Genomic DNA, 23726 nt, shown 5'->3' on the forward strand with positions numbered 1-23726 from the left:
ATGCTGAAGACTCTCAGATCTACCTGCCCTACCCCAAACTCTTTGCTGACCTCCAGTCTTCTCCAATCTCCAACTGCCTTGCAGACATCTTGAACTGGATGTCTAGTAGACATCTTAAACTCAATGTATGCAAAATGGAACTCATTATGTTTCCCCCTCTCCTACTTTCCCTATTACTGTAGGGGGCAATACTCTCCTCCCAGTCCCTCAGGCTCACAACCTAGGAGTTATCCTGTATTCCTCTTTGCCAAGGCCTATTTTGATTTCACTTTTGCACCATCTGTCAGATATGCCCCCTTCTCTACTTTGACACTGCCACCACTCTAGTGCAGCTTCTCATTACCTCAACCTCGACTATTGCATCAGTCTGTTGGTGGGTCTGCCTGCTTCAAGTCTCTTCCTACCCCAGTCCATCCTCCATTCAGCCACTAACATGATTTTCCTAAATTGAGTGTCTGATCATGTCACCCCTGTGTTCAACAAACTACAGTGGCTCCCTATAACCTGCAGGATCAAATACAAAATGCTCTATTTGGCATTCAAAGCCCTTCATAACCTAGCCCCCATCTATCTTTCCAGCCTTCTTACACCTTATTCCTGGACATGTATTCCGATCCACTGACACTAGCCCCCTGGTCATTCCACAAACAAGACATTTCTTTCAGCTCGGAGCATTTTCTCTGTCTGTATTTCAAGCCCGGAATGCTCTCCCTCCTGTTCTGACTACTGACCTCCTTGGCTTCCTTTAAGTTCCAACTAAAATCCTACCTTCTACAATAAACCTTCTCCAACCCTTCTTAATTCCAGTGCTTTCTCTGTTTTCTCTTATTTTTCCTATATAGATCTTGCTTTGTACATATTTGTATGTTGTCTTTCCCATTGGATTGTAAGCTCCTTGAGAACAGGGACTGTCTTTTGCCTTTTTTTGTATCCCTAGTGCTTAACACAGTGCCTATAGGTGCATAGTAGACAAAATAAATTATTATCGATTGATTGATAGATGACTCCCAAATCTATGTCTAACCTCATCTCCCTCCTGAGCTCTAGTCCTATGGTTGTCCACCACCTCCTGAAAATCTCCACCCATACAGCATTTCAAACTCAACATGTCTAAAACAATACTAATTTTCTTCCCTCCAAACTCAAATTTCTAAGTCTTCAAACTCTCTATTTTCTGTTGAAGGCACCACCCTTCCAATTCACCCAAGTTCACCATATTGGAGTCATTCTGGCCTCACTTTTCCTCATTCCTCATGCCAAATCAATCACCTCATCCTGTGGATTCTACTTTTAAGACATCTCTCATCAGTTTTTTTATTCACTCAGCCAGTCTGTGTCCAAATTCAAGCCCATACCAGCTCTTGCCAACTTTAGCCTTCCTGCCTCAGAACCCTTCCTTCTCTAATTCATCTTCCATCCTGAATGAAAAGGAATTCAGCGCTTCTAACCAGAGAGACTCAGAACCAATAACTGAGAAAACAAATACAAAAGGGATAGAGTCCCTGCCCTCAAGGAGCTTTCTAATAGGGATAGACGTGACCTATGGGAGTGGTGTTTTATAAGGAAAGTGCCTGGGGATTTACAGGGAGGGTAAATTGATCTTTTGAAAAGTCAAAAGATACACCCTTGCAGAACAATGGTGGTGTGGATTTGATAACTGAATCTGAAGCAAGAGGTCAAATTCTGGGCATCTCGCAAAAAAAAAAAAAAAAAAAAAAAAAGCCTCAGTAGATTAACTCTCCCAAGAGACTAGGGTCCTGGTGTTTTTTGGCTGATCCAATCTGGAAGTGTTTTTCTTAGGAAGCAAAGTATTGGAAGGCAGCTAGATGAGGTAGGATTGGTTGGATTTGGTGGACTTCAAGGAGAAGCTGGCCAACCAAAACTGGAACTGTCCTAGAAAGTATGCCTTCCAATTCTGAACTTCCTTGGCAAAATGGATGTTTTCATTTGCTAATATCACTCTTATAATGAACCTAATTCTCCATATGTGGTGTGATAAACTCAAAAGGATAAAGGATCTATTGCCTCTCCTGATCTAGTAATAGACAGGCCCAACTGGGCCTGGAGCCAGGGAGTTCAGTCCTGCCTGACTCTTCTTGACATGAAGATTAGTCTTCCACCTAACGGCCCATGGAATCAAGAAGACCTAAGTTCAAATGCAGCTTCAGACACTTGCTAGCTGTGTGACCCTGGGTGGGTCACTTAACCTCTGTTTGCCTTAATCCACTGGAAAAGGAAATGGCAAACTACTCCAGTATCTTTGCAAAGAAAAGCCCATGGACCATATTGGCATGCTATAGTTCATGGGGTCACAACTGAGCTACTGAATGACAACAATAAATCTGGTGAGAAGAGGAGAAATCACACCAAGACTATGCCTAGGGGAGACACCAGATAAAAAGACCCCTTCAGCCCAGCTGTCTTTGGCCTTGTGTTTAACAGTCCATCCCAACTAGTAACCTTGTGTTCTGGCTCCAACCTGCCCAGAAAACACTCAATCAACTTCACTCTCCTTCCCATCCCAGAAAATCCCACTATTTGAGTTTTACCTTAACCCCTTCCCTGAAGATATCCATCTGATTCCTGGATAAGGATCATTCCTTCAGCCTCTTAGCCTATATTATTCTAGTGAGGATAGGCCTGGGGTAGAAACAGCACAACCCAGCACAATTGAGGGCCAAAAAAAGGCTTAAAGGAGAGTGCACTGGACCAGGTAAAGAGTCCAAAAGCCTGGGTCCTAATCCCAGCTCTGCCTGGGATATCATTGGGTTACTTGGCTAGGCTTCTGCTCCTATTTGAAAGGAGGGATTTGAACTTGATTTCTTGCTAAGATTCTTTAAAGTCACAATATTAAACTACTGTTGGGGCAATCAGTGAACAGGATTAACATGAAGATTGTCCCAAAAAGATCCTCATGTTGCCTGCACTTCCTGCTGAAGTATTACTACTACAATTAAAAGCCTGGGAACATAGGGTTACCATGAATGGAGGTAAGAGGATGAGAGCAGTGATCAGGGACAAATTCAGGCTGTATTTGTATAGTCCTCTCCCCTAAGGCCATATAAGAAATAGTTAACCTAGGGCCTGTACTTCCAGGTCTGGAAGGACCCTTCTCGGAGTTTTCTTCACAAAGGAGGGAAGGGCAGTGGGCTTTTTTTTTTTTTGGCATTAAAAAGGCCCCTTAACTTCCGCCAGACCCAGCCCTACTCTCCTTCATGCCTGAGCCACTAACTTCCTTTAGCTCCACCCCTCCTCCCACAGATCACGGTGAGTACCTTGTTTTTTAACCTTTCCTCCCGATTCAGAAAGTAAAACTCTGCTCTGCGAAGCTACCTCTGGGAACACTTATGTCTCTAATTGGAGCTGACTTTCAACAGGTTGTAGGCTTTGGGCAACAGATTTCTTCAAGGACGAAGGTGGGCCCCACTTCCAGCACCCTTGGCTCAAGACTTTTGTAGATGAATCTCACAGATCTGTGCCCTGGAAAGCCAAGCCTAACCCAGGCACCACCTCTCCCTTTACAAAGATCAACAGAGAAAAGGCCATAGGTATGACTTTTCACAAATCCTGAAGACTGGGAGAATTGGGTGAGGTTTTTATATTGAGGGGAAAGACTTGGAAACAGGGGAAGGGGAGGGAACAGGACGGACAGGACCCAAAATGGGACAAGAGCTGCATTTTTTTAAACTCAGAAAAGTCTCCAAACTGTACTGGAAGTGACATAAATAGTCCCTTATATTGGGTGGTTTTTTTTCAGTCATCTTCCTTTGCTCCCTGTGGAGAAGGGGAAGGTGGGAGAAATAAACTCCTGTAGGTACCTTGGGTGAACTTCAACCCATTCCTTAAGCTAACCCCTCTCACACCATCTTTAGTTCTAGTTCTCTAGGGCAGCTAGGTGATGAAGTAGACAGAGTGCTGGGACTCAGGAAAACCTGAGTTCAAATCTTGCCTAAGACACTTACTAGCTGTGTAACTCTGGGGAAGTCACTTTACCTGTCTGCCTCAGATTCCTCACCTGTAAAATGGTAATAATAGCCCCTACCTCCCAGGGTTGTGAGGATCAAATGAAGTAGTTGTAAAGAGCTTAGCACTGTACCTATTAAAATGTTAGCTATTATTATTATCAGCAACCTGGAACACTGGTTCCCTGGCAGGACCCTATGAACCTGGCTAAGGAGCTAGACTTGCCCCTAGGGGGTTATACTAGGCTTGACCAAGGGAGAGATATTCTAGTCACTTCTTTTCAGTTCCCAAAACTCCCAAGCCCTGGGCCTTGTTCCACAGTGTCTTCAAGGATGGACCAGAATCCTTAGCCTCCTCACCTCTTCAAGTAGGATACACTGCCCATAATTCTCACTTCTCCAGGAGGAGAAGCCATGTTATGACCATTATCTCTTGGTGTCTCCTAAATTCAATACACCTCTTCCTTCAGTCTTTGGGATGCTCCCATAGCCAACGTGAAACAGAAGGCCCGAAATATGTGGAGAAAGACAAAATTGGAAACTAGAATGTCATGGGTTGGTTAGTCATATTGTGAGACTGGGGTTGGAGAGGTGGTAACAAGCAGGCTTGGGTTTTCTATGGGTACAATTCTCCTTGTACAGGAGATAACGTGGGTGAGGGGAAGGGCAGGGATAGAGAGTTAGAATTACACGTCCAGGGGACAGATCTATAACTTTCACAGGGTGGCCTGTCCTTTCCACTGAGTCCTTGCTCCGTCTTTTGTGAATAAAAGGGCTCTCAGACCCATAAAACTGGGATATTGCGGGATCAGGCAGCAGGCTGAGATAAGAGTAAAAAAATGCTGACTTGCTGATTTGGGAACTGGCAGGTCCTCTCCACCCCCAGCCTGGGCTACTGATCTGTCTCTATGGGGAAGTAGGACTGCCCAGGCCCATGGAGACTCACATGATCCAAAGGGAGGTGATCCTGGGTCACTCAGTGGAGAGACTTCATCAGTCTCATTATGATCAACTCACTAGCCCTGATCTAAGTCCCTCCCTGGCTCCTGCTTCCTCCTTTTCACAGAATAAAACCATAGGGAGCTAGAGCTCCTGAAGCCATCTGCAGCTTGCCTACCCTAGGCTCAAGGGGCCAGGCTGACTGAAGGACCGCCCAGAGTGAGTGAATTTCTTCTCTAAACTTTTTCCACTGCCAGCACTCTGACTTTCTTGTTTTCTGCTGCTATACCAGGCCAAGAACAACTAGATAAAGTCAAGCTCTCTTTTTAAAGTCAAGGACACTTTTGGTGTTCAAAGCTGGGCCAAGACAGGGCTGTGAGTCAAACATAGGGCCCCTCCTATTTTCATTTGCTTTTTCTCCATGCTGGGGGCTGGAGAAGAGGAAGATGAGAGAAACTCCTAGAGCTAATTGGTCACCCTGGATAGACTTCAACCTATCTCCCAAGCTAACCGCTCCCCTCTATCTTTAATTCTAGCAACTTGGGAACTAGGTCAGCACTGGGTTCTCCCTACCCACTAGCTTTTCCAGAAGCAGGAAGAAAATGCGTGTACGTGATCATGTGCATGCATGTACAACATACCTGGAGAGCTCACACAATAAAACAGGAGGCTGTCCTCTCTAGTTTCCAGTTACCTCCCTTCCATACCAGCTCATCTGCCACCGCCTTTCTCCATCATCTTTTCTTCCTCTCATCTTTGCCCTTGCTTACCTCCCAGCTAGCCCCTTTACAGAGCCTCTCACAGTGAGTTCTTTGCACTGGCACAGATCACACAGACATACAGATGGAGTAGGGGTTGAAAATAGATTATGGATAAGGCTGACACACTTAAGCTGTGCAGGAGGGTAAGAGAACCAGCCCCCTTTTAATGTCCCTTCTTTCTTTCTGAGCTCTACACCTCTCATCCCTGCAGATGGAGACAACAGTACTATTAGCCCTCTTCCTGCAAGGGGCCTTAACTCTCTCACTGACGGACAATTCGGTCCCCACCTTGCGTTTTGTGGCTGTGGGAGACTGGGGAGGGGTCCCTAATGCCCCGTTCTACACAGCCCGAGAGATGGCAAATGCGAAGGAAATTGGGAGAACTGTGGAAACCCTGGGAGCCAACTTCATCCTATCCCTTGGAGATAACTTTTACTTCAATGGAGTTCAGGATGCCGAAGATAAAAGATTCCAGGTGCTCCCTTCTCTATGGTGATTTCGCATAGTCCGTTACTCTGAAGGTCCCTTGTTCAAGGCTTTCTCTTTTTTTTTTTTTTGGAGGGGGGAAGGCAGGGCAATTGGGGTTAAGTGACTTGCCCAAGGTCAACAGCTAGTAAGTGTGTCAAGTGTCTGAGGCCATATTTGAACTCAGGTTCTCCTGACTCAAGAGCCACTCCAGAGCTGGTGCTCTACTCATTGCACCACCTAGCTGCCCCACGGCTTTCCCTTTTTCTAAGCCCTCTCCTTTAATTCCTTTACCTGCCCCCAAAGTCCACTAGGGAAACAGCATCACAATATGAAAAGAGTTCAGAGTCAAGGAACTTGAGTTTGAACCTCAACTGCAAATTATTCTGTGTGACCTGAGCAAGTCACCTGCCCCTTCTGAGCCTGTTTCTTCATGTCAACTCAAGGGGACAAAATTTATCCTCGCTTAGGCTTTTCTGCTCTAAAGTCCAATGACTACCTCCTTGACTAGAGGTCTGCAGAATCTCAAAGGCTGGAAGAGACTTACAAAGTCATCTATTCCAAGTCACTCAGGAATTTCTTCTACAATATCAGTATTAAGTAGTCTTCCAGCTCTGCCGAAAGACCCAGGACAGTTGGGGGGTTGGGGGTGGAGGGTGTGTGAAGAATCCATCTAATTCTTGTGTTCTTGTTGGAAGCAGATTAGAAAAAGAAGAGACGCTGCTATAGTGTTAGAGGAGGCTCCTAGCTGAATAGATATTTATCGCTCAGTTGGCTGTCTCAGAGGGAGTCAGTTGAACACTAGTATGGGTGTCTGGACACTGTATACACCCCTGTCCCTCTTTCTAGGAGGCAGTGACTAAAGCCCAACAATGTAGAGGTTTGCCTCCAACTTGGTTGCATATCTCACTTTGGACAGCTTTGCATGAAGATAAACTCCTACCAGAACTTTGCTGCTATGAGACACAAAGCACCTTACAAACGATGCCCATCCTATTCCTCCAGTTTGATCCACTTCCATGCTCCTTTTCTCCCCACAGGAAACCTTTGAGGAAGTTTTCACAGCCCCCTCCCTTCAAAACATTCCCTGGTATGTGCTAGCTGGAAACCATGACCACCTGGGGAATGTTTCAGCTCAGATTGCTTACTCCAAAGTCTCTAAGCGCTGGTGAGTAGTGAGCCTCCCTAGGAGTCCTACAGTTTGGGATGGAATAAGGAAACTTTCATCTCCTTCACCTTTAGCTAATCTATAGTTAGTAAGTCAAGAGGGAGTGAGTGGTAATATTTAGGTTTCAGAAACATCTAGGTTCCTTTTCCCCCCATTAATTGTATTGCCATCATCTACATTTTCCACTAAATTCCTCCCTCCACACACTCTCAGAGAGCCATTCCTTATAAGGATTAAAAAAGAAGAAAAGTTCGGCACAACCAATCATTACATGTAAAAAAATCTGACACCATATGCAGTGTTCCACACCCATATCCCCCCACTTATGCAAAGCGCAGAGAGGAAGTTCTTTGGGGCCAGAGCTTGGTCATTATAATTTAACCATATTTTGTTTTGATTGTTTTGTTGCCATTCCTTGTTTTAGTCACTGTGTCTATTGTCTCCCTAGTTACATTTGTTTCACTTCACTAGCATCATCAGTTTACAGAAGTCTTTCTGTGCTTCTCTGAATTCACCAGGTCTTAACAGCACAATACTATTCCATTGACATTCATGTACACTAGTTTCATAGGATCATGTACCTGGAGCTGGGACCTTAGGCCATTTAGTCTAGCTCCCTTTTTTACTGATGAAGAAACTGAAGCCTAGAGAAGGTAAGTGACTTGCCCAAGGACACACAGGAAGTATGTGGCAGAGTTGAAATTTGTTTAGCCACTTTCTAGTTGATGGGCATCAACTTTGTTTCCAGCTGTCACACAGAAAGTGCTGCTGTAAATATTTTGGTGTATTTGTTGTTATTCAGTAAGTTTCAGTCATGTCTGACTCTCCGTGACCCTATTTGGAGTTTTCTTGGCTGAGATGCTGGAGTGGTTTGCCATTTCCTTCTCCGGCTCATTTTGCAGATGGGGAAACTGAGGCAAATAGGGTTAAGTGACTTGCCCGGAATCACACAGCCAGTAAGTGTCTGAGGCCAGATTTGAACGCAGGAGTATGGGTCTTTCTGACCCCTGGCCCTGGCACTCCATCTACAATGCCATCTAGCTGCCCCATTTAGGTGTAGACGAAGCCTTTTTATCATTGATCTTTTCAGAGGTATACGCCTAGCAGAGAAATCTCTGGGTCAGAGGCTATTAACATTTTAGGCACTCTTCAAATAATTCCAAATTGCTTTCAGAATGGCTGGACCAATTCACAGCTCCACTGACACTGCATACTTGTCTCTCTACAACCCTTCCAAACATTGTCTATTCCTTTCTTTTGGCATCTTTGCCAGTTTGCTGGGTATACGGTGAAACCTCAGAGTTGTTTTGATTTGCAGCTCTCTTAGAGATGGCAGTGTTGCATGGTAGGAAGGCCTAGGTTTCTATCCCACCTCTGACGTATATTGGCTATGACTCTTGGCGAGTCACGCAATCATTCAGTGTTCCAGACCATTCTCCAAGATGAGAAGGTGCTAACCTGTACTGGTTTCTTACCTGGGTGAATTCTCTATAGCAACGAAATTACAGGTCTAGTCCAAATCCCTTCTTTTATTATTGGTGATTTGGAGCATTCTTTCATATGGTTGTTTATAGTTTACCTTTTTTTGGTGAATTGTTTGCTCATATCCTTTGACCTCACATGTCCATTAGGAAATGATTTTTTGTCTTATGTATTTCTATGAATTGTCTAGATATCTTTCAGATCAAACTCTTATCAAAGATATTTGAGACAAAGATTTTTCCCAGTTAATTATTTTCCGTATTATCTCTTAGTTGCATTAATTTGTTCATGAAACAAAATAATTTCATATAATAGAATAATCTCTCTGTTGTAATCTATCCTTTTTTGGTTAAGAATTTACCTCCTATGCTAGCTGTGAAAGGTATATGTTCTACTTCCCTTCTAATTTTTTAATGATATGATCTTTAATATTTAGATCCCATATCCATGGCCTCAAGTAAAGATGCAAGCTACAATATAAATCCACAAAAATCAATAGCATTTTTATATTATAATAATGAAATCTAGGAGGCAGTAATGGAACAACTTAAATACTGAAAGGAATATTCAGTGCTCATGAATGGGCTGTGCCAATATAATAAAAATATCAGAGTTAATTTACAGATGTTAGCCGTATACCAAACTACCAATACTTTACAGAGCTAGGCAAAATAATAAGACATAGGATAACAAGGAAAATAACAAAGAGAGGTAGAAATGAAGGGTGAAAAACACTTATAGACTTCAATTATAAAGCTGGTTAAAAAACAGATCAAGGGAACACTAGACAAGGAAGAATTAGAAATAATTTGTTCAATAAATGACAAAACATAAAGCACCTAGAAAAGGACTCCTGATTTGACAAAAATTGGAAAACAGTCTGACAGAAATTAAGTTTAGACCAGGGTATCCTTTTATTAAGGGGATTTGTTCTGTGAAGTTTGGATTCAGTCAAAGGGCCGCACTTGACGACTATATATGGCCCCGAGGCCGCAGGTTCCCCACTACTGGTTTAGACCAACTTCATAAACCATATTTCATAATAAATTCAAAATGGACGGATGACCTGAATAGCCAAGGTCACACTGTGAAAAAAAATGGACGAAAAGTTGATAATATACCTTTCACAGCTATGGGTGGGAATGAATTTTTATCAAAGCAAGAGATAGGGGGGCAATTATAAAAGTAAAATATTTTCACTTACATGAAACTGAAAAGCTTTTGTCTAGGTTCCTTTTAATTAGAAAGCTGGATTCTCCACTAAGTCATGATTAGCCACTTACCCAGAACTGTGCCTCATAGGGTTAAACCCAACCAAGAAGTCTACCTTTTCCCCCTTCATTCTCCACTGAATCAGCAACTCCAGCTGCTTAAAGTTTGAAACTTTTAGAGGGGGCCTTCACTGCTTAGTTTGAGGCTCACACCAGCCAGTCATAAATTCTGTCCCCAACTCTCACTGGAGAGGGTCCTACTGTGTGTGTGATCCTTAGAGAACGAACAGTCTACAGCCCCCTGACTTGTTCGTGCTAAACTGCATCATGTATTCCTAGACCGTGCTCATCTGAGAATTACTTCCTCTTTGCAGGAATTTCCCCAGCCCTTATTACCGCCTCAGATTCAAAATCCCCAAAACTAATGTAAGTGTGGCCATTTTTATGTTGGACACCGTGACACTGTGTGGGAATTCAGATGACTTCCTGAGCCAACAGCCTGAGAGACCCAAGGATTTGAAACTGGCACGAAGCCAGCTGTCCTGGCTAAAGAAACAGCTAGCCAATGCCAAAGAGGACTACCTACTGGTAGCTGGCCACTACCCTGTGTGGTCAATAGCAGAGCATGGACCTACCCATTGCCTTGTCAAGCACGTACAGCCTCTGCTGGTCAAGTACAAAGTCACAGCTTACCTATGTGGCCACGACCACAACTTGCAGGTGAGGAGAGGAGGGGAAGTATGTGAAGCTAGGGGTGAGAAGGAATCCCAGGGAAATGACTCAGCCACCTTTCAACTAGAGGGAGATCGAGAACACTGGACTTGGAATCAGAAAGCCTGGCCTCAGTCTACTATTCTAGTACTTGCTGTCTACGTGACTACAAGCCACGCTGTACTCCTCATGTAAATTCCCCCTTTTAAGCCTGTAAAAAAGAGACAAAATAATAACACACACATCCTCTACCTCACAGGGTGGCTTTGATTGAATAACGTGATGAATTTAATGCACTTTGGAACCATGAATCCTATGAACTATTAGGATTACCTGCAAATGGGTCTTTGTGGCTAACTTGTAGAAAATCTGTATTTTCAGGCTAGCAACCAGTCACCTAGCCCCATGTGTCTGGGTCTCCTGCTATGGTCCCTCATTGTGTACGTGGGGAATGGAAAGTGATTTGTTTCAGCCTAAGACCTAATCAGGAATATAAATATGGCTTAGCTCTGCAAAAAGGCCAATAGCAGGGCCTCTGGGATTCTGAGCAGTCCTGCTCTTTGCAAGAAAGATTAGGTGCCTAGCCTAGCCACTGCCTAGACAGAAGAAATGAAAAACTTGGGGTTTGGGGTTTGGGGGTGGAAACTTGTTTGCATGGCTGTTCTGTTAATACATGTCCTCTTCTCCAGTACCTCAAGGACAAGGATGGCGTGGGTTATGTTTTGAGCGGGGCAGGAAACTTCATGGACCCCTCCAAGAAACACCAACGTAAGGTCCCCGATGGTTATCTGCGTTTTCACTATGGGGCCCGAGACTCCCTAGGTGGCTTCGCCTATGTGGAGATCACCTCCAAGGACATGAGCGTCACTTATATTGAGGCCACAGGCAAATCTCTGTATAAGACAAGCCTGCCCCGTCGAACTGTGTCCTAAACCCTATCACCTTCTATTGCCCAGCACCTCTCATATTTGGACTGTCTTGGAGATAGTGGGAGCTCATTGCACCCCCCCCTTCTTACTTCTTCCCTCCCACTTCCCTAGATAAGCTCCTCAGGGAGTCTCTGGGAATCTAGCACTGGTAGGTTTGTCTTCCTTGGGGCTTGGAATATGTAAGAAGCTGACTCATCAACCCTGCTCCCCCAAAGGCTATGCTGGCAGGTAGGTGGGATTTGCCTGTTAGAGAAGTAAAGAGTCCCACTTGATTAATCTAGAGTGTGGGCACAGGTTTATGAAAAACTGAAGGGGCTTTTGGTCCAGGAGACCAAAACTCAACACCAGCTGATGTGAACATGCCAGTGTGGATGAAGAACAAGCATTTCTAAAGAGTAGCTTTCCACTCCTGCAATTGTTGTCACTCCCAATTCTGATCTTAAGGAGAAACTGGGATAAAGAAAAGAACTTTCTTTCCAAAGAAAGGTATTTTCTGTTGCTGCATTTCAATAAAACGATTGTTACAGAGGCTAAATGTGCATGCATGCGTGGGCCAGTGCTCTTACATTTTCTCTTATGGCTGCTAGATGTTGCCAGTCCCTAGGGCTGGTGGGCATGCTACTCCTGTCCTCGATGTTCACCCAGACGTTCGGTGTGCTCTCTTTCCTAGTTATTGTGATTCCTCTGACTATTCCAGATTTGACATCACCAGGAGCCCACCTTCCTGCAGAGGGAAAAGTTCCCTGTGTGTTTCTCTGTCCCCTTGCACTCTGAGAAACCTGAGCCAATCCTGAGCTAAAGAATATTTCTGTTGTTGAGAGGAAGCTCTGAGTGACTCCATACCAATGGTCTATTATGAAACACAAGTTAATGACAAAACATCACATGAATACTTCACTGAAGTCACACTAGGGTACTAACCCTTCAGCTGTCACTTTAGTTACTAGAGAGCAGATGCTATTTTAGTACAGCAACTAAATGAATGAAAGAAACCCCACTTATTAAAAAATAAATGAAGCAACTGAATGCAAAGCAAAGTGTTCACTAACAATAGCTGTCACTTATATGGCACTTTAAGGTTTGCAAAATACGACATAAGCACCTCATTTTATCCTCAGAACAATTCTATGAGGTGGGTGTGATTATTATCCCCATTTTACAGATAAGGAAACAGCCTGAGAAAGGTTAAGTGACTTGCCCAGGGTCACATAGCTAGTGAATGGCTAAAGCAACATTAGAACTCAGGTCTTCCTGACTCCAGGTCTATCCAGGACTCTGTCCACTGAACCACCAGGATAACTACTATTTGGGTAAGAACTCACTATTTGACAAAAACTAACGGGAAAATTGGAAAGCAGTTTCAGAAAAATTAGGCTTAGATCAGCATCTTACAACATATACCATAAGAACCTCCAAATGGAAGTATGATCTATATATGAGAGATAGATGAAACAAATTAGAGAGAAATGCAAGGAGATAACCTTTCACAACAATGGATGAGGGAAGAATTCTTGATCAAACAAAGGACAAAGATAATCACAAGTTTCAACACAAAGCAAATAGTTAACTGGGAAAAAAAAATCTTTGCAGTAAATTTATTTGATAAGATGTCATATCCAAGATATGTATAGTACTGATTCAAATATATAAGAACAACAACCATTCCCCAATAGGATAGAAACAATTTCCTAAGGAAGACATCCAAGATACCAACAACTATATTTTTAGAATGTTACAGATTAGAGCAATTAAAATCTTAAAAACACTTAGGTTCTACGTCATACCTATTACATTGGCAAAGATGATAAAAATGGAAAATTATCATTGTTAGAGGGACTAGGGGAAACACAGGGACACTGATCGACTGTTAGCGGAGCTGTGACTTGGTTCAAGCATTCTGGAAAGCATTTTGTAACTGCTCCAAAAGTAACTAAACTGTGCAGAGACTTGGACCCAGGGATACCACTGCTAGGCTTCTACCCAAAGATAGGAAAGGGATTCATATGTATAAGAATGTTTATAGCAATCCTTTGTTGTAGCAAAGAACTGGAAGTAATAATAGCTAGAACTTAGACAAAAAATGCTGGTGTTGTATCACATTTTATATATAATATATATGTGTGTGCATATACATATATGTATGTATGTATATATATGCATATGTTTTTGTTTCCACAATCTGGCTAGCAGCTGTTGTGGGGGTGAAAGCTGCAAAAGCACAGGTTCTTTTGATCTGCTTAACTAAGGAAAGCTCCATGAAGGGGTTGACAAACTTACTTTAATTCAGCGTACAAATATCATTCACTTAGTTCAGGGGAAAAAAACACCACCCTGAACTTCAGAGCAAAATACAAAGTACAAACATCAACAGACAGACCTTGTCCGATTCAAATCCCAATACATAGTTACCAGAGTTTGACAAAGTCTCAGCATCCAGGTTACAAGCTGGAGGGCCCTTAGCTACAGCTGCCTGGAGTCTCCACATCAACACCATTTCGAGTGAGAGCCCTGCACAAATGGCCCTGTCCTCTCTTCTTACAGGGCTTCAGATGTCATCAAATGTCATCTGAATGACCAGGACTTAGGATGCTATGATTGGCTCTTGAGTTAGCCCCTCCCCTTAGGACCCTGGGAAGTTCACATCCACATAGGTTAGGTTAACACCTAATAGGGGTTAGAGCCTGGGGCTTAGCACTAAGACTCAAGACAAACTCTTCAAGGGCACTTGTTCAACTAAGTGCTAAGAGCCCATTTTGCCTACCAACACAGTTTTAAAACAAGTCATTGTTTCATATACAATTCTCTTTTCCTGGCCTTCTTTGTATATCAAAATTTTCACGTTTGCCGATAATTTCTAGTTCATAATAAGAAACATGAAACTAATTTTAAAGTTATATATGCTACATATATGTGCATGTGTGTATATACATATATATTTGTTGTTGTCGTTTACACAAAGATTTGCGTTTTTCTCTCCCAGGTCTCCCTCTCCTCCCCCAACAAGGTCTGTTGATTGGTTGAGGCCAACTAGAAAATACTGAAGTGTCTCCCATAGCTGGAATACATTCCTTCCTCTGAATTTCTAGCCTCCTTCATGGATCAGCTCAGGTGCCACTTCCTATGGGAAGCCTTTCCTGATTCCCCCCAGTTGTTAGTACTCTCTCCACCTTGAAATTACGTTGGGTTTGTGTTATGTGTTTACACATTGTACATCCAGCAGTGTAAGATTCTTGAAGGCAAGGGTCTTTTGTCTTTTCTTCATGTTCCTAGTATCTAGCATGTAGCAGGCACTTAATGTTGTTAGACTTAAAGAGATGTGAGGTCCTGATTACATTTGCTTCCTTCACTGCTATTCACCTGTTGCTGAACAAAGCTAAAAGAAATCATGGAACTATGCGGACTAGGACAGCTACAAATATTTATTGCTTAAGTCTCAACCAAGTCTTCACTGTAACACTAACAACTCGTCACTAGCAAAGTGTTTTACAAATATCTCATTTTTTTTTCCTCTGGAAAGATCACCCTGGAAGATAGAAGCTATTTTAATCTCCATTTAACAGGTGAGGAAACAGAGGTAAATAAAAGTAATTTTCCTGGGATCAGTTTGAGGCAGGGTTCAAACTCAGGTCTTACTGACGCCAGGTCCAGCACTCTAACCACTGGACTACCTAGCTGCGAAACAATGCTAGTCTTTCCTAATTGATTCTCTGTCCCATTTACCACAACAGTCATTCAAGCCTCCCACAGAACCTACTCCTCTTGCCCTTTCACCTGTGAAACTTGCCTCATTTCACACACAAAAAATCAAGGGGGACAGAGTCAAAATGGCAGATGGGAAGGGAATCTAGAGAACACACTAGACTGAATTCTGGTTGGGAAAAGCCAAGAAGTCACAGTAAGTCATTTTCCAGCCCAAGGCTTAAGGAGACAAACAGAGAAGTTTTCAGACAGAGGAGACAGGGACTGATAGGATCATTCCAGTGCTGAGGAACTGAGACAGGGTACCAGTTCCTTGAGAAAGTCCAGGAATGAGTGCCATTCGACAGCTCTGTCACCCACTACCCAGTGCTGGGTCAGAGGAGAGGAGCAATCTTGAGCAACAGTCCCAGCTATGTACTGAACACTGAACGAGTTTCAGGAAGCAAATGGCAGCTGTGTGGCTCTCATCTCAGCATCCCAGACCAAAGGGGAGCCTGCATTTCAGATGATTTGAACTTGCAGAGCTTCCCAGTGGGCCAATACTGGCTAAGTCATGAAGCAATTTGCTGAAACTCCCAACTAGAAACAAACTGATATGCCCAAACCTGGGGCAGGAACTTGTAGAAAGCAGACCAGGAGGGTAGTAAACAGACCTCAAACCAGACCACACAACTTTAGGGGCACTGAAAGTTTGTAGGCCCTCAGTCAGAGCTGTGTAAAACCAGCAGAAAAATGTAAGAGATCAGAAACTCAGGCCAGGCATTCACCATCCCCACCCCCCCGCCCCCTAGAAGTGTGTAGAACCTGGCACTAACAAAGTCCAAAGTCCAGAAGTAGGCTCCCAAAAGGAGCAAACAAAAAAAAAAAACCCACAAAAAATTATCATGGCAACAAGGAAGCTCAAGACACAAACACAGAAGGGAATGACCCCCAAAAACCTACCAAGCAAAGCCTCAAAGATAAATGTAGCTTTGACACAAGTCCAACAAGAATTCCTAGAAGAGTTAAAGCAAGAGCTAAAGAAGTAACTAAAAAAATTATCTTAAAAACCAAATGGGGGCAGTAGATGAAAGAAAAGACAAGAACTAGGGAAGAAAGATATGAAAAAAGAACAGTATGGAAGAAGAGATACAAAACTATATTGCAGAAAATAACTCCTTGAAAATTTGAATTGGCTCCATGAGACATCAAGAAATAATAAACCAAAGTCAAAAAATTGAAATATTTAATAGGAAAAAAACTGACTTGGCAAACAAATTGAGAAGAAATAATTTAAGAATCACTGGATTACCAGAACCTAGATATCATATTTCAAGAAATTATGAAGAAAATTGTCCAGATATCTTAGAACCAGAGAGCAAGACAGCAAAGTAGAAACTGAAAGAATTCACAGGTCACTTCCTGAAAGAAACCCCAAAATGAAAACGCAGCAATATTATAGCCAAAATCCAGAGTTCCCAGATCTAGGAAAAAATACTGCCAGCAGCCAGAAAAAAAAGAATTCAAATAATGAGGAGCCACAATCGGAATCACAGAAGATTTAGCAGCCATTACTATAAACGAGCAGGAGAAGGAAATGGAAAACCACTAGTTTTGGGTTTTGTTTTTTTTTTTGCCAAGAAAACCCCAAATGAGGTCACGGAAAGTTGTATACTACCAAAAAATGACTGAAAACACAAACAGACACTCGCACACGCACCCTAGCACAGTGGCCTGACAATAAGCACTTAGTAAAGGTAAGCACTTCATAAATACTTGTTAGTTCTTGAGCTGAGTTTTGAAGAAAAATAGGGATCCTAGGAGTCAGAGGGGAGGACAGAGTATAATATTTCAAGCATGGAAGTCAGCCTATACAAAGGTGTTGAGGCTAGAGATAAGGAACACAATTAAAGTTGGATCACAGAGCTTATGAATGGGAGCAACATAATAAGAGATGGAAATCAAAGATTCAGGTTGTGGAATCTTTAAAGGCAAACGGAGTTTGTATTTGATCCTGTAGGCAAAAAAAAAAAAAGTTTCTTGGAGGGAAAGGGGAAAGTGACGTGGGCTATTACAGAAGCAGCCGACCTGGGGTGAGGAAACCTGGTTCTAAGCCTTGACATTTACTAGCTATGTGATGCTGGATACACTATCCAGCCTCAGATTCCCATCTATAAAATGGGAATATATTTCTTCTACTTACCTCGAAGGGCTGTGTGGGCAAGTGCGCCACAAAGCTTTAAGGACTATTTGCTTTAAGTTCTGTGATTTCATTCAAATGATGACTCCTTCTACCTTGCACACTTTTTCTCTGGCTAGAAAAATCCATCGCCCCGTGGCAATCCACCATCAGCAAGGGAAGGGGTTTGCACTTAGCTAAGTTGGTGGCTTCTTGGCAGCTGGTTGGGGTGGTGAAAACCTTTCTAGCAATGGCAAGACTTGACATAGCCTGGCCCATTCTGATGCCTGGCAGCGTGACCCTCAGCTCTCCAAAGCTATGCCAACGGAGCTCCGACCGGTCCTACCGGGCCAGGGAGGCTTCCCGTGCCACATGCCAAGCCCGGACCAGCCGGCTCAGCCCAGGTAAGGACAGGCTCATCCCCAAGAGGGCTGCAAGGGGATTTTTTTTTTCCAGGTAGGGATAAGGTGTTGAGGGGCTGTAATCTGCACTGGTGGAGGAAGTGTTAGAGGCTGACACTGAGGTATTCCTTGTATTTCCGGTTCAGAAGTGGACTGTGGTCTGGAAAGGCTCCTCTAGGCCAGGTACTGGGAATGCAAAGGCCAGAGAGGGGAAAGGGTCCCTCCCTGACGCTGAAAGGGATGGCTGAGGAACGGGCTGGAGGATTCCCATCTCCTACCGCAGTCCGAGCTGAGGAGGCCGGGCGGCCCACCCGCCTGCCTCCACAACCCTTTCCTATACGGCCGCTTGGCCTCCAGCCCTGAGGCATGGGGACAAAGGCCCCTAAGCCTCTTTCGAGGGGCCAAACGCGCTCGGTTCCTTCCCCCCTCCCTCCCAGCTCAACCTTCTAACTCCAGTCAACAGCCCCACCCCCCCACTTGGGCGGGAAAAGAAACTTCCGGCTCTCAGGACAGAAGCTTAGACTGTGACAGTTGAGGCCCGATGGGAAGAAGGGGGCGTGTTGCGCAGGCGCGTTTCTTCTTCCCTCACGCAAGGTGTGACTCTTTACCGCGCCGATTTATGGGTATCTCCTTTGCGCACGCGTGAGTAGGCGGGCCTACGAGTTTGAAAGATCCTATTGGCGGCACAGGAAAAAGGAGGTGGTGCCTGGCTCAACTTTCCTCTCTTATATACCTGTCTTTCTTCCCTCGGCTTGTTTCAGTTCTCCGCATTTGTTGCGTGAGTTTTAAATATCCCGGAGCTGCAGAAAGGGAAAGGTTTTCGCTTCCGCTTCGGAGTCGGAAGTTTGCTGTCTGGTCGGGTCGACATTGCGGCGATCGAGCTCGGCGAGGCGTTGCCGCCGGAGCGAAGCTCGGCCCAGCTGAACTCGGTCCCCTTCTCCGATCCTTGGACTTGACAGGTGAGTTACCGTGAGGGCGGGGATTCCCGGGGGAACAAGGGGACAGACGCGGCCACAGCGGTCGAGGGCGAGGAGAGGCGCGGTCTAAAGAGAAGAAAGGGACCTCTGTGTGATACGGAGAGGAGGCGGCTGTTGGTCCTGTTGGGGCCTGACTCCCCCCCCCCCCAAGAAGGACCCTCGAAGTAACCCCGACTACGCTTCAAAGGGCAGGGCTGCCCGCGGGCGTGTTCTGCAGGGCGGGAGCCCCGGCCTGGCTCCTGGGAGCTCGGGATTCAGTTGTGAATGTCTTGATGGATGGCAGCTATTTAGAGCCATCAGGCCGGTTTGCAAGGAGGGAGAAGCGAGCCTGGCCACGTGGACCTGCTTCCTTAGCAACCGTGCGCACTCTACCCAGTTAGACCGGATCAGGGCAGGAAAGGACCTCTAAGATCATCTGGGTCACCTCAGTTGTTTCACCGCTGGGGAAACAAGCCTAGAGAGGGACAGTGACTTGCTTCTACAGCTAGTAAGTAGCAGACAAGAATTCAGATTTTCTGACCCCCAGAGCAAGTTTTTCCTCCCACTATCCACCAGGCATTGGGAGGAGACTCTTGTCTCTCCTTTGCTTTTTAATAAACCTTTCAATCAAAGGTAGTCACACCAGGACCCACTAAGGGCCTGTGTGTGTGTGTGTGTGTGTGTGTGTGTGTGTGTGTATAAAGTAAACCACTCAATAAATGTTGACTGACTAACCTAGGGTCTTGTGCACCGAGCTTAGAGGAAGGCACTTGAACAAGGTAAGATAATAAGCCAGATAGGACTTTTCACAAATTCTGAAGACTGGGAGAGCAAGGTGGGGGTGAGAGGGATCCTCTTTGTATTGGGAGGAGGGTCTTAGAAACAGGGAGGGAACAGGACAGGCCCCCACGAATTGTGTGCAAGAGCTGCTTTTTTTTTTTTTCCTGACTCAGAAAAGTCCTCAGACTAGACTGGAAGTGAAGTAATTAGTCTCCTATATTGAGTGGTTTTTATGTCATCTTCCTTTGCTCCCCTTCCCTTCCCCATGGAGGAGGGGAAGATCTCATAGCTAATTGGGCACCCTGGGCAAACTTCACCCATCCCCCAAGATAACATCTCCACACCATCTTTAGTTTCTAGTTCTGTAGGACAGCTAGGTGACAAAATGGATAGAGAGCTGGGCCTGGAGGCTGTAGGGTTTTACAAGTTGGAAATCCTGCGAGGAGGTAGAAGGACTTTGTGAGTTTTCTGCCATTGGGGTGGTTTTGCTGTGGGCAGGAAGATAGCCTGAAGAGAATTCCAAGGCTTGGAAACTGTGTAGTCATAGAATTTAAAATGGGAAGTGAGCTTAGGGGATATCAAATCCACCTCTCTCATCTTACTGACTGAGATGAGTGAAGCCCAGAAAAGATAGGTGATTTGCCCAAGGTCAGAGAAGCTAGTGAATGGCAGGTCTGGGATTCTAATCAAGGCCTTCTAACTTTAAATTCAGTTCTCTGGGAATGCCTTGTCTTATGGCTGATCAGCTTTGACATCCATGTATTTAACTTAGTTTTCAGTCAAAGAAAGGAACAGATTTTTGACTGCTGCAAATTTTCTGTTTATCAGAGCACCTTGTGTTTGACCATATGTTATCCACATTGGTCCTCTTGTCCTGGAGCCCAGCCTGTGGAATTTGAACTGGCTTTGATTCCCTCAGGCTCCTGAGGGCTGGACACTTTTTCATTCAAGCATTTATAAACCTCTGCTGTGTATACACAGGCAACATGTTAGTCGATAGGAATACCAGGACAAAAATTAAAATCTTTACCCTCAAGGATCTTACTTTGTGGGGTGGGATGACAAACAACATATGTATGCATATCAGGAGCTGAGCCTGAAGGGGTTTATTGTTTCCCCTACCATGCGGCTATGCATTTCAGATAACCAAGGGTCCTTTTTGTGACCCAATTGGCCATTTCCGTCAAAGGCTTCTGTGGAGCCTTTTCCATCTTTCCCCAGTAACAGCAGGAATTTTTGTTCTCCCTCTAGGCCTGCCATTCCAGGAAGATGGGCCGAAGAAAGTCGAAGAGAAAGCCTCCTCCCAAGAAGAAAATGACTGGAACATTGGAGACCCAGTTCACTTGTCCCTTCTGCAACCACGAGAAGTCTTGTGATGTAAAGATGTGAGTAAGGGGCTAGTGGTCATGGCCATGGGGGTCAACCGTGAAGGAGGGGCTGAGGTCACGATCTTTGGGCTTAGTGAGCTACTTTCCAGGCAAAGACAGAGGATAATAGTGCCTCAGTTCCAAGGGACTTTGTTGTTTCTGCCCCAAAGGAGCTTTCTGCTGAGTTCTGTTGGGGATTTTAGGTTGTGCTGACAACCAATGCACTCAATCACAGTAGATTCCCATTCATTCCCAGTCACCTGCACACATTTTATCTTTTTAACCTCAGGGAGAAGCCTCTAACCAAGGGCCTAATAACCCCTGAAAACAGGGCTAGTCTCCAGGGAAGGAGGACTAAAAACTGTTGGCTCCTTTAGTTAGCTCATCCATCCCTCCCGAGAGTTGGGCTCACTGCGGGGCTTGTCATTTCCAGTGACCTCATGGTCCAAATTATTGGTGCTGGGTCCAGCTTGGACCCCAGACATGGTGCAGTGGTCTGTTTGATGGAACAGTCCTGGAAATACCTGGCATACAAGTGACATCTTGCCCTAGCTCAGGCAGGGGATCAGCGGTTGTTTCCTTGGTTACTGGCATTCTTCTCCCTGCCTCCCTTTAGCCTTTCTCCATCCTTGTCACCAGGTCCAGTAGCTTGGGACCCAGCTCTGGTTTCTCCTCAGAGGCTGAGCTTTGTTTCCCTCAGTGGAGGATCCGTCAGCCAAGCAATGTCCTCAGTACCAGGGATGCAAGGATTGCCTTTAGGGAGCTTATGTTTTGTCAGGAGAGGCATATGCTATGTGGGTATATACAAATACATGATTTGAAGGATGACAGGTCCCTCCATTTACTGTTGTCTCTTTGCTTATCAGTATGTTTACATTTCAGGGATCGAGCACGCAACACTGGTGTTATATCCTGCACGGTGTGCTTGGAAGAATTTCAGACGCCTATCACATGTATCCTTCTCAGAAAAGTCTTTTCTGAAATAATATCTCTTTCCGCAATTGCTAGCCCCTTGGAGCAGTGGGCCAAGTCAGTGGGATGAGAAATGATTTGTAGTAGAAGAGACAGAAGGGTTTGGTTGATGAGAAGCAGTTAGTACAGATTCATTCAAGTTTTCTACCCCCTACTCCAGAATTCATTGCCCAATTCCCTGTCATGGATAGGTAAACTCATGCTAGAGATCTCTGAAATCTTCCTAGAAGGAGTTGGGGGAGAGGGGGAGGTATGAATTCTTGGCAGGGGCCTTAAGCGGTGAGATAAGTACCACCCACTAGTGGACTTCACAGGGGAAATTGGTGCCCTTTAAGCCAACCTGTCATCCCAGCACATGCACTCTGATGCCACCCTTCCAGCTGGTGGCCTCCTTGACTTTGGACTCCGCAGATCTGTCAGAACCCGTGGATGTATACAGTGACTGGATAGATGCCTGTGAAGCGGCCAATCAGTAGTGGCTTTGAGGACCCGGCCTGCTTGCTGTCAAGGGTGGGCGTCCCATTGGGCCCTGAGTAGCTGGAAGACTTTCCTGAGACCACAAAGGAAGTGACACTTAAGCTTCAATTGTCCCCTCCCTGACCCAGGGCCCACCCCCATCCACCCCCATTGCTTCTCTCCAGAACACTGGAAGAAGAATGGCTCCCTCTGTAGCTCTAGCCTGAGCTAGGCCTCTCCCTATTCCTGAAGTTCTTGGACTGGCATCTGCGTTGATTTGTAGGTGGGAGGGGCAGTGGTTGAAGACACTAAGTTAGGCAGCTGCCAGGGGTCCCTGAAGGCTTGGGGCAGATTCTTCCGTCCCCCAGCCCTCTTGAGACCAGACCTGGACCTCCCCCCAGGGGAGGTGCAGATACTGTGGCCTTACATCAGTCAGATGTGGCTGGGTTGTCTTGGAACTCCACCAGTACCTGGTTTCCCAGTGAGCACACAGCCAGCCAGGTCTGGGGGAAGAGAAGAGCAGGGAGTGGCTCCTGCCACTGGGATGTAGCACTTGATTGGTTTGATATTCTTTCATTTTAACTGTAATCTTTCCTCCCCTTCCTGAAGTGACTTGATTTCAGGCTGTCTAAAAAGGCCCTCCTGTCAGTTACTACAAATAATACTGATCTTGCTGAGAAAGATGGGGTTTTGGTGGGTTGAGGGGGTAGGCAGGTGGAGGGAGAGGAACTATCAGTGTCCCTTTAATAAACTACTCTCTGAGGGATTTCAGTCTATTTGTGCGATTATTGGCCTCTAATCGGCGTGGCTGGGGAGAGAACTTTCAGGCAGTAGAAGTCCAAAGCCAGGCACTTGGGCTAGATGGTGGGGGGAGGGGGGGGGCGGTGCGAGGAAGGGAAAGCTTCAAAAAGCTCTCGGTAAGATTTTTGCCTCAAGAAAGAAGCACTGAGAGCCTTTCTTTCTCCCTAAACTGTGGTTTCTCAAGGGGTGCATCAAATGCCAGCGATTGCTATGTGTACGGGGTCTTTGCTCTTCTGGTATAACCCCCAGCTGCCTTCTTGCCTGGCCTTAGAACCTGAGACAGGCCAGGACAAATGGACAGCAAGCTAATACTGTCCAGGTCACACTTCTGGTAGCTACCAAGTTAGGTTAGGGGTCCCTAGCCAACGGACAGAACATAAACTTAGCTAGAAAGGATCTTAGTACAACCCTTACTACCCTGAGCCTCATTCCCCCACACCATTCAGCAACTCGCTGCTTGAAACTTCTCATGTGACTCAGCATCAAGGAGTAGGGATGGCTTCAGTAT

General features: G+C 45.0%; 2 protein-coding genes across 3 annotated transcripts; both read left to right on the top strand.

The window, feature by feature from the left end:
- Positions 1-3301: 3301 nt before the first annotated feature.
- On the top strand, positions 3302-12163 carry ACP5 (acid phosphatase 5, tartrate resistant). Of its 2 annotated transcripts, XM_036740863.1 has the most exons (6): positions 3302-3548; positions 5029-5120; positions 5874-6137; positions 7168-7295; positions 10363-10708; positions 11389-12163. In XM_036740863.1, the coding sequence occupies exons 3-6, from the start codon at positions 5874-5876 to the stop codon at positions 11629-11631; spliced, it is 981 nt and encodes a 326-aa protein (XP_036596758.1). In that variant the 5' UTR covers positions 3302-3548; positions 5029-5120; the 3' UTR covers positions 11632-12163. The 2 variants fall into 2 exon arrangements, with proteins under 2 accessions (XP_036596758.1, XP_036596759.1); XM_036740864.1 differs by lacking the exon at positions 5029-5120.
- Positions 12164-18607: 6444 nt separating this feature from the next.
- ELOF1 (elongation factor 1 homolog) lies at positions 18608-23183 on the top strand. The gene is made up of 4 exons (XM_036736198.1): positions 18608-18845; positions 20874-21007; positions 21872-21942; positions 22373-23183. The coding sequence occupies exons 2-4, from the start codon at positions 20892-20894 to the stop codon at positions 22435-22437; spliced, it is 252 nt and encodes an 83-aa protein (XP_036592093.1). The 5' UTR covers positions 18608-18845; positions 20874-20891; the 3' UTR covers positions 22438-23183.
- The last annotated feature ends 543 nt before the right edge of the window (positions 23184-23726 follow it).

This window comes from Trichosurus vulpecula, chromosome 1 (genome assembly GCF_011100635.1).
Source record: "Trichosurus vulpecula isolate mTriVul1 chromosome 1, mTriVul1.pri, whole genome shotgun sequence".
Lineage (NCBI taxonomy): Eukaryota > Metazoa > Chordata > Mammalia > Diprotodontia > Phalangeridae > Trichosurus > Trichosurus vulpecula.

What these genes read in the sequence shown, in the direction of transcription:
- ACP5 (XM_036740863.1), top strand. Translation starts at nt 5,874, where the DNA reads ATGGAGACAACAGTACTATTAGCCCTCTTCCTGCAAGGGGCCTTAACT. An exon ending in CCGAAGATAAAAGATTCCAG is followed by an intron (nt 6,138 to 7,167) that starts GTGCTCCCTTCT and finishes TTCTCCCCACAG; the next exon opens with GAAACCTTTGAGGAAGTTTT. An exon ending in GCCACGACCACAACTTGCAG is followed by an intron (nt 10,709 to 11,388) that starts GTGAGGAGAGGA and finishes CCTCTTCTCCAG; the next exon opens with TACCTCAAGGACAAGGATGG.
- ELOF1 (XM_036736198.1), top strand. Translation starts at nt 20,892, where the DNA reads ATGGGCCGAAGAAAGTCGAAGAGAAAGCCTCCTCCCAAGAAGAAAATG. An exon ending in AAGTCTTGTGATGTAAAGAT is followed by an intron (nt 21,008 to 21,871) that starts GTGAGTAAGGGG and finishes TTTACATTTCAG; the next exon opens with GGATCGAGCACGCAACACTG. An exon ending in ATTTCAGACGCCTATCACAT is followed by an intron (nt 21,943 to 22,372) that starts GTATCCTTCTCA and finishes TGGACTCCGCAG; the next exon opens with ATCTGTCAGAACCCGTGGAT.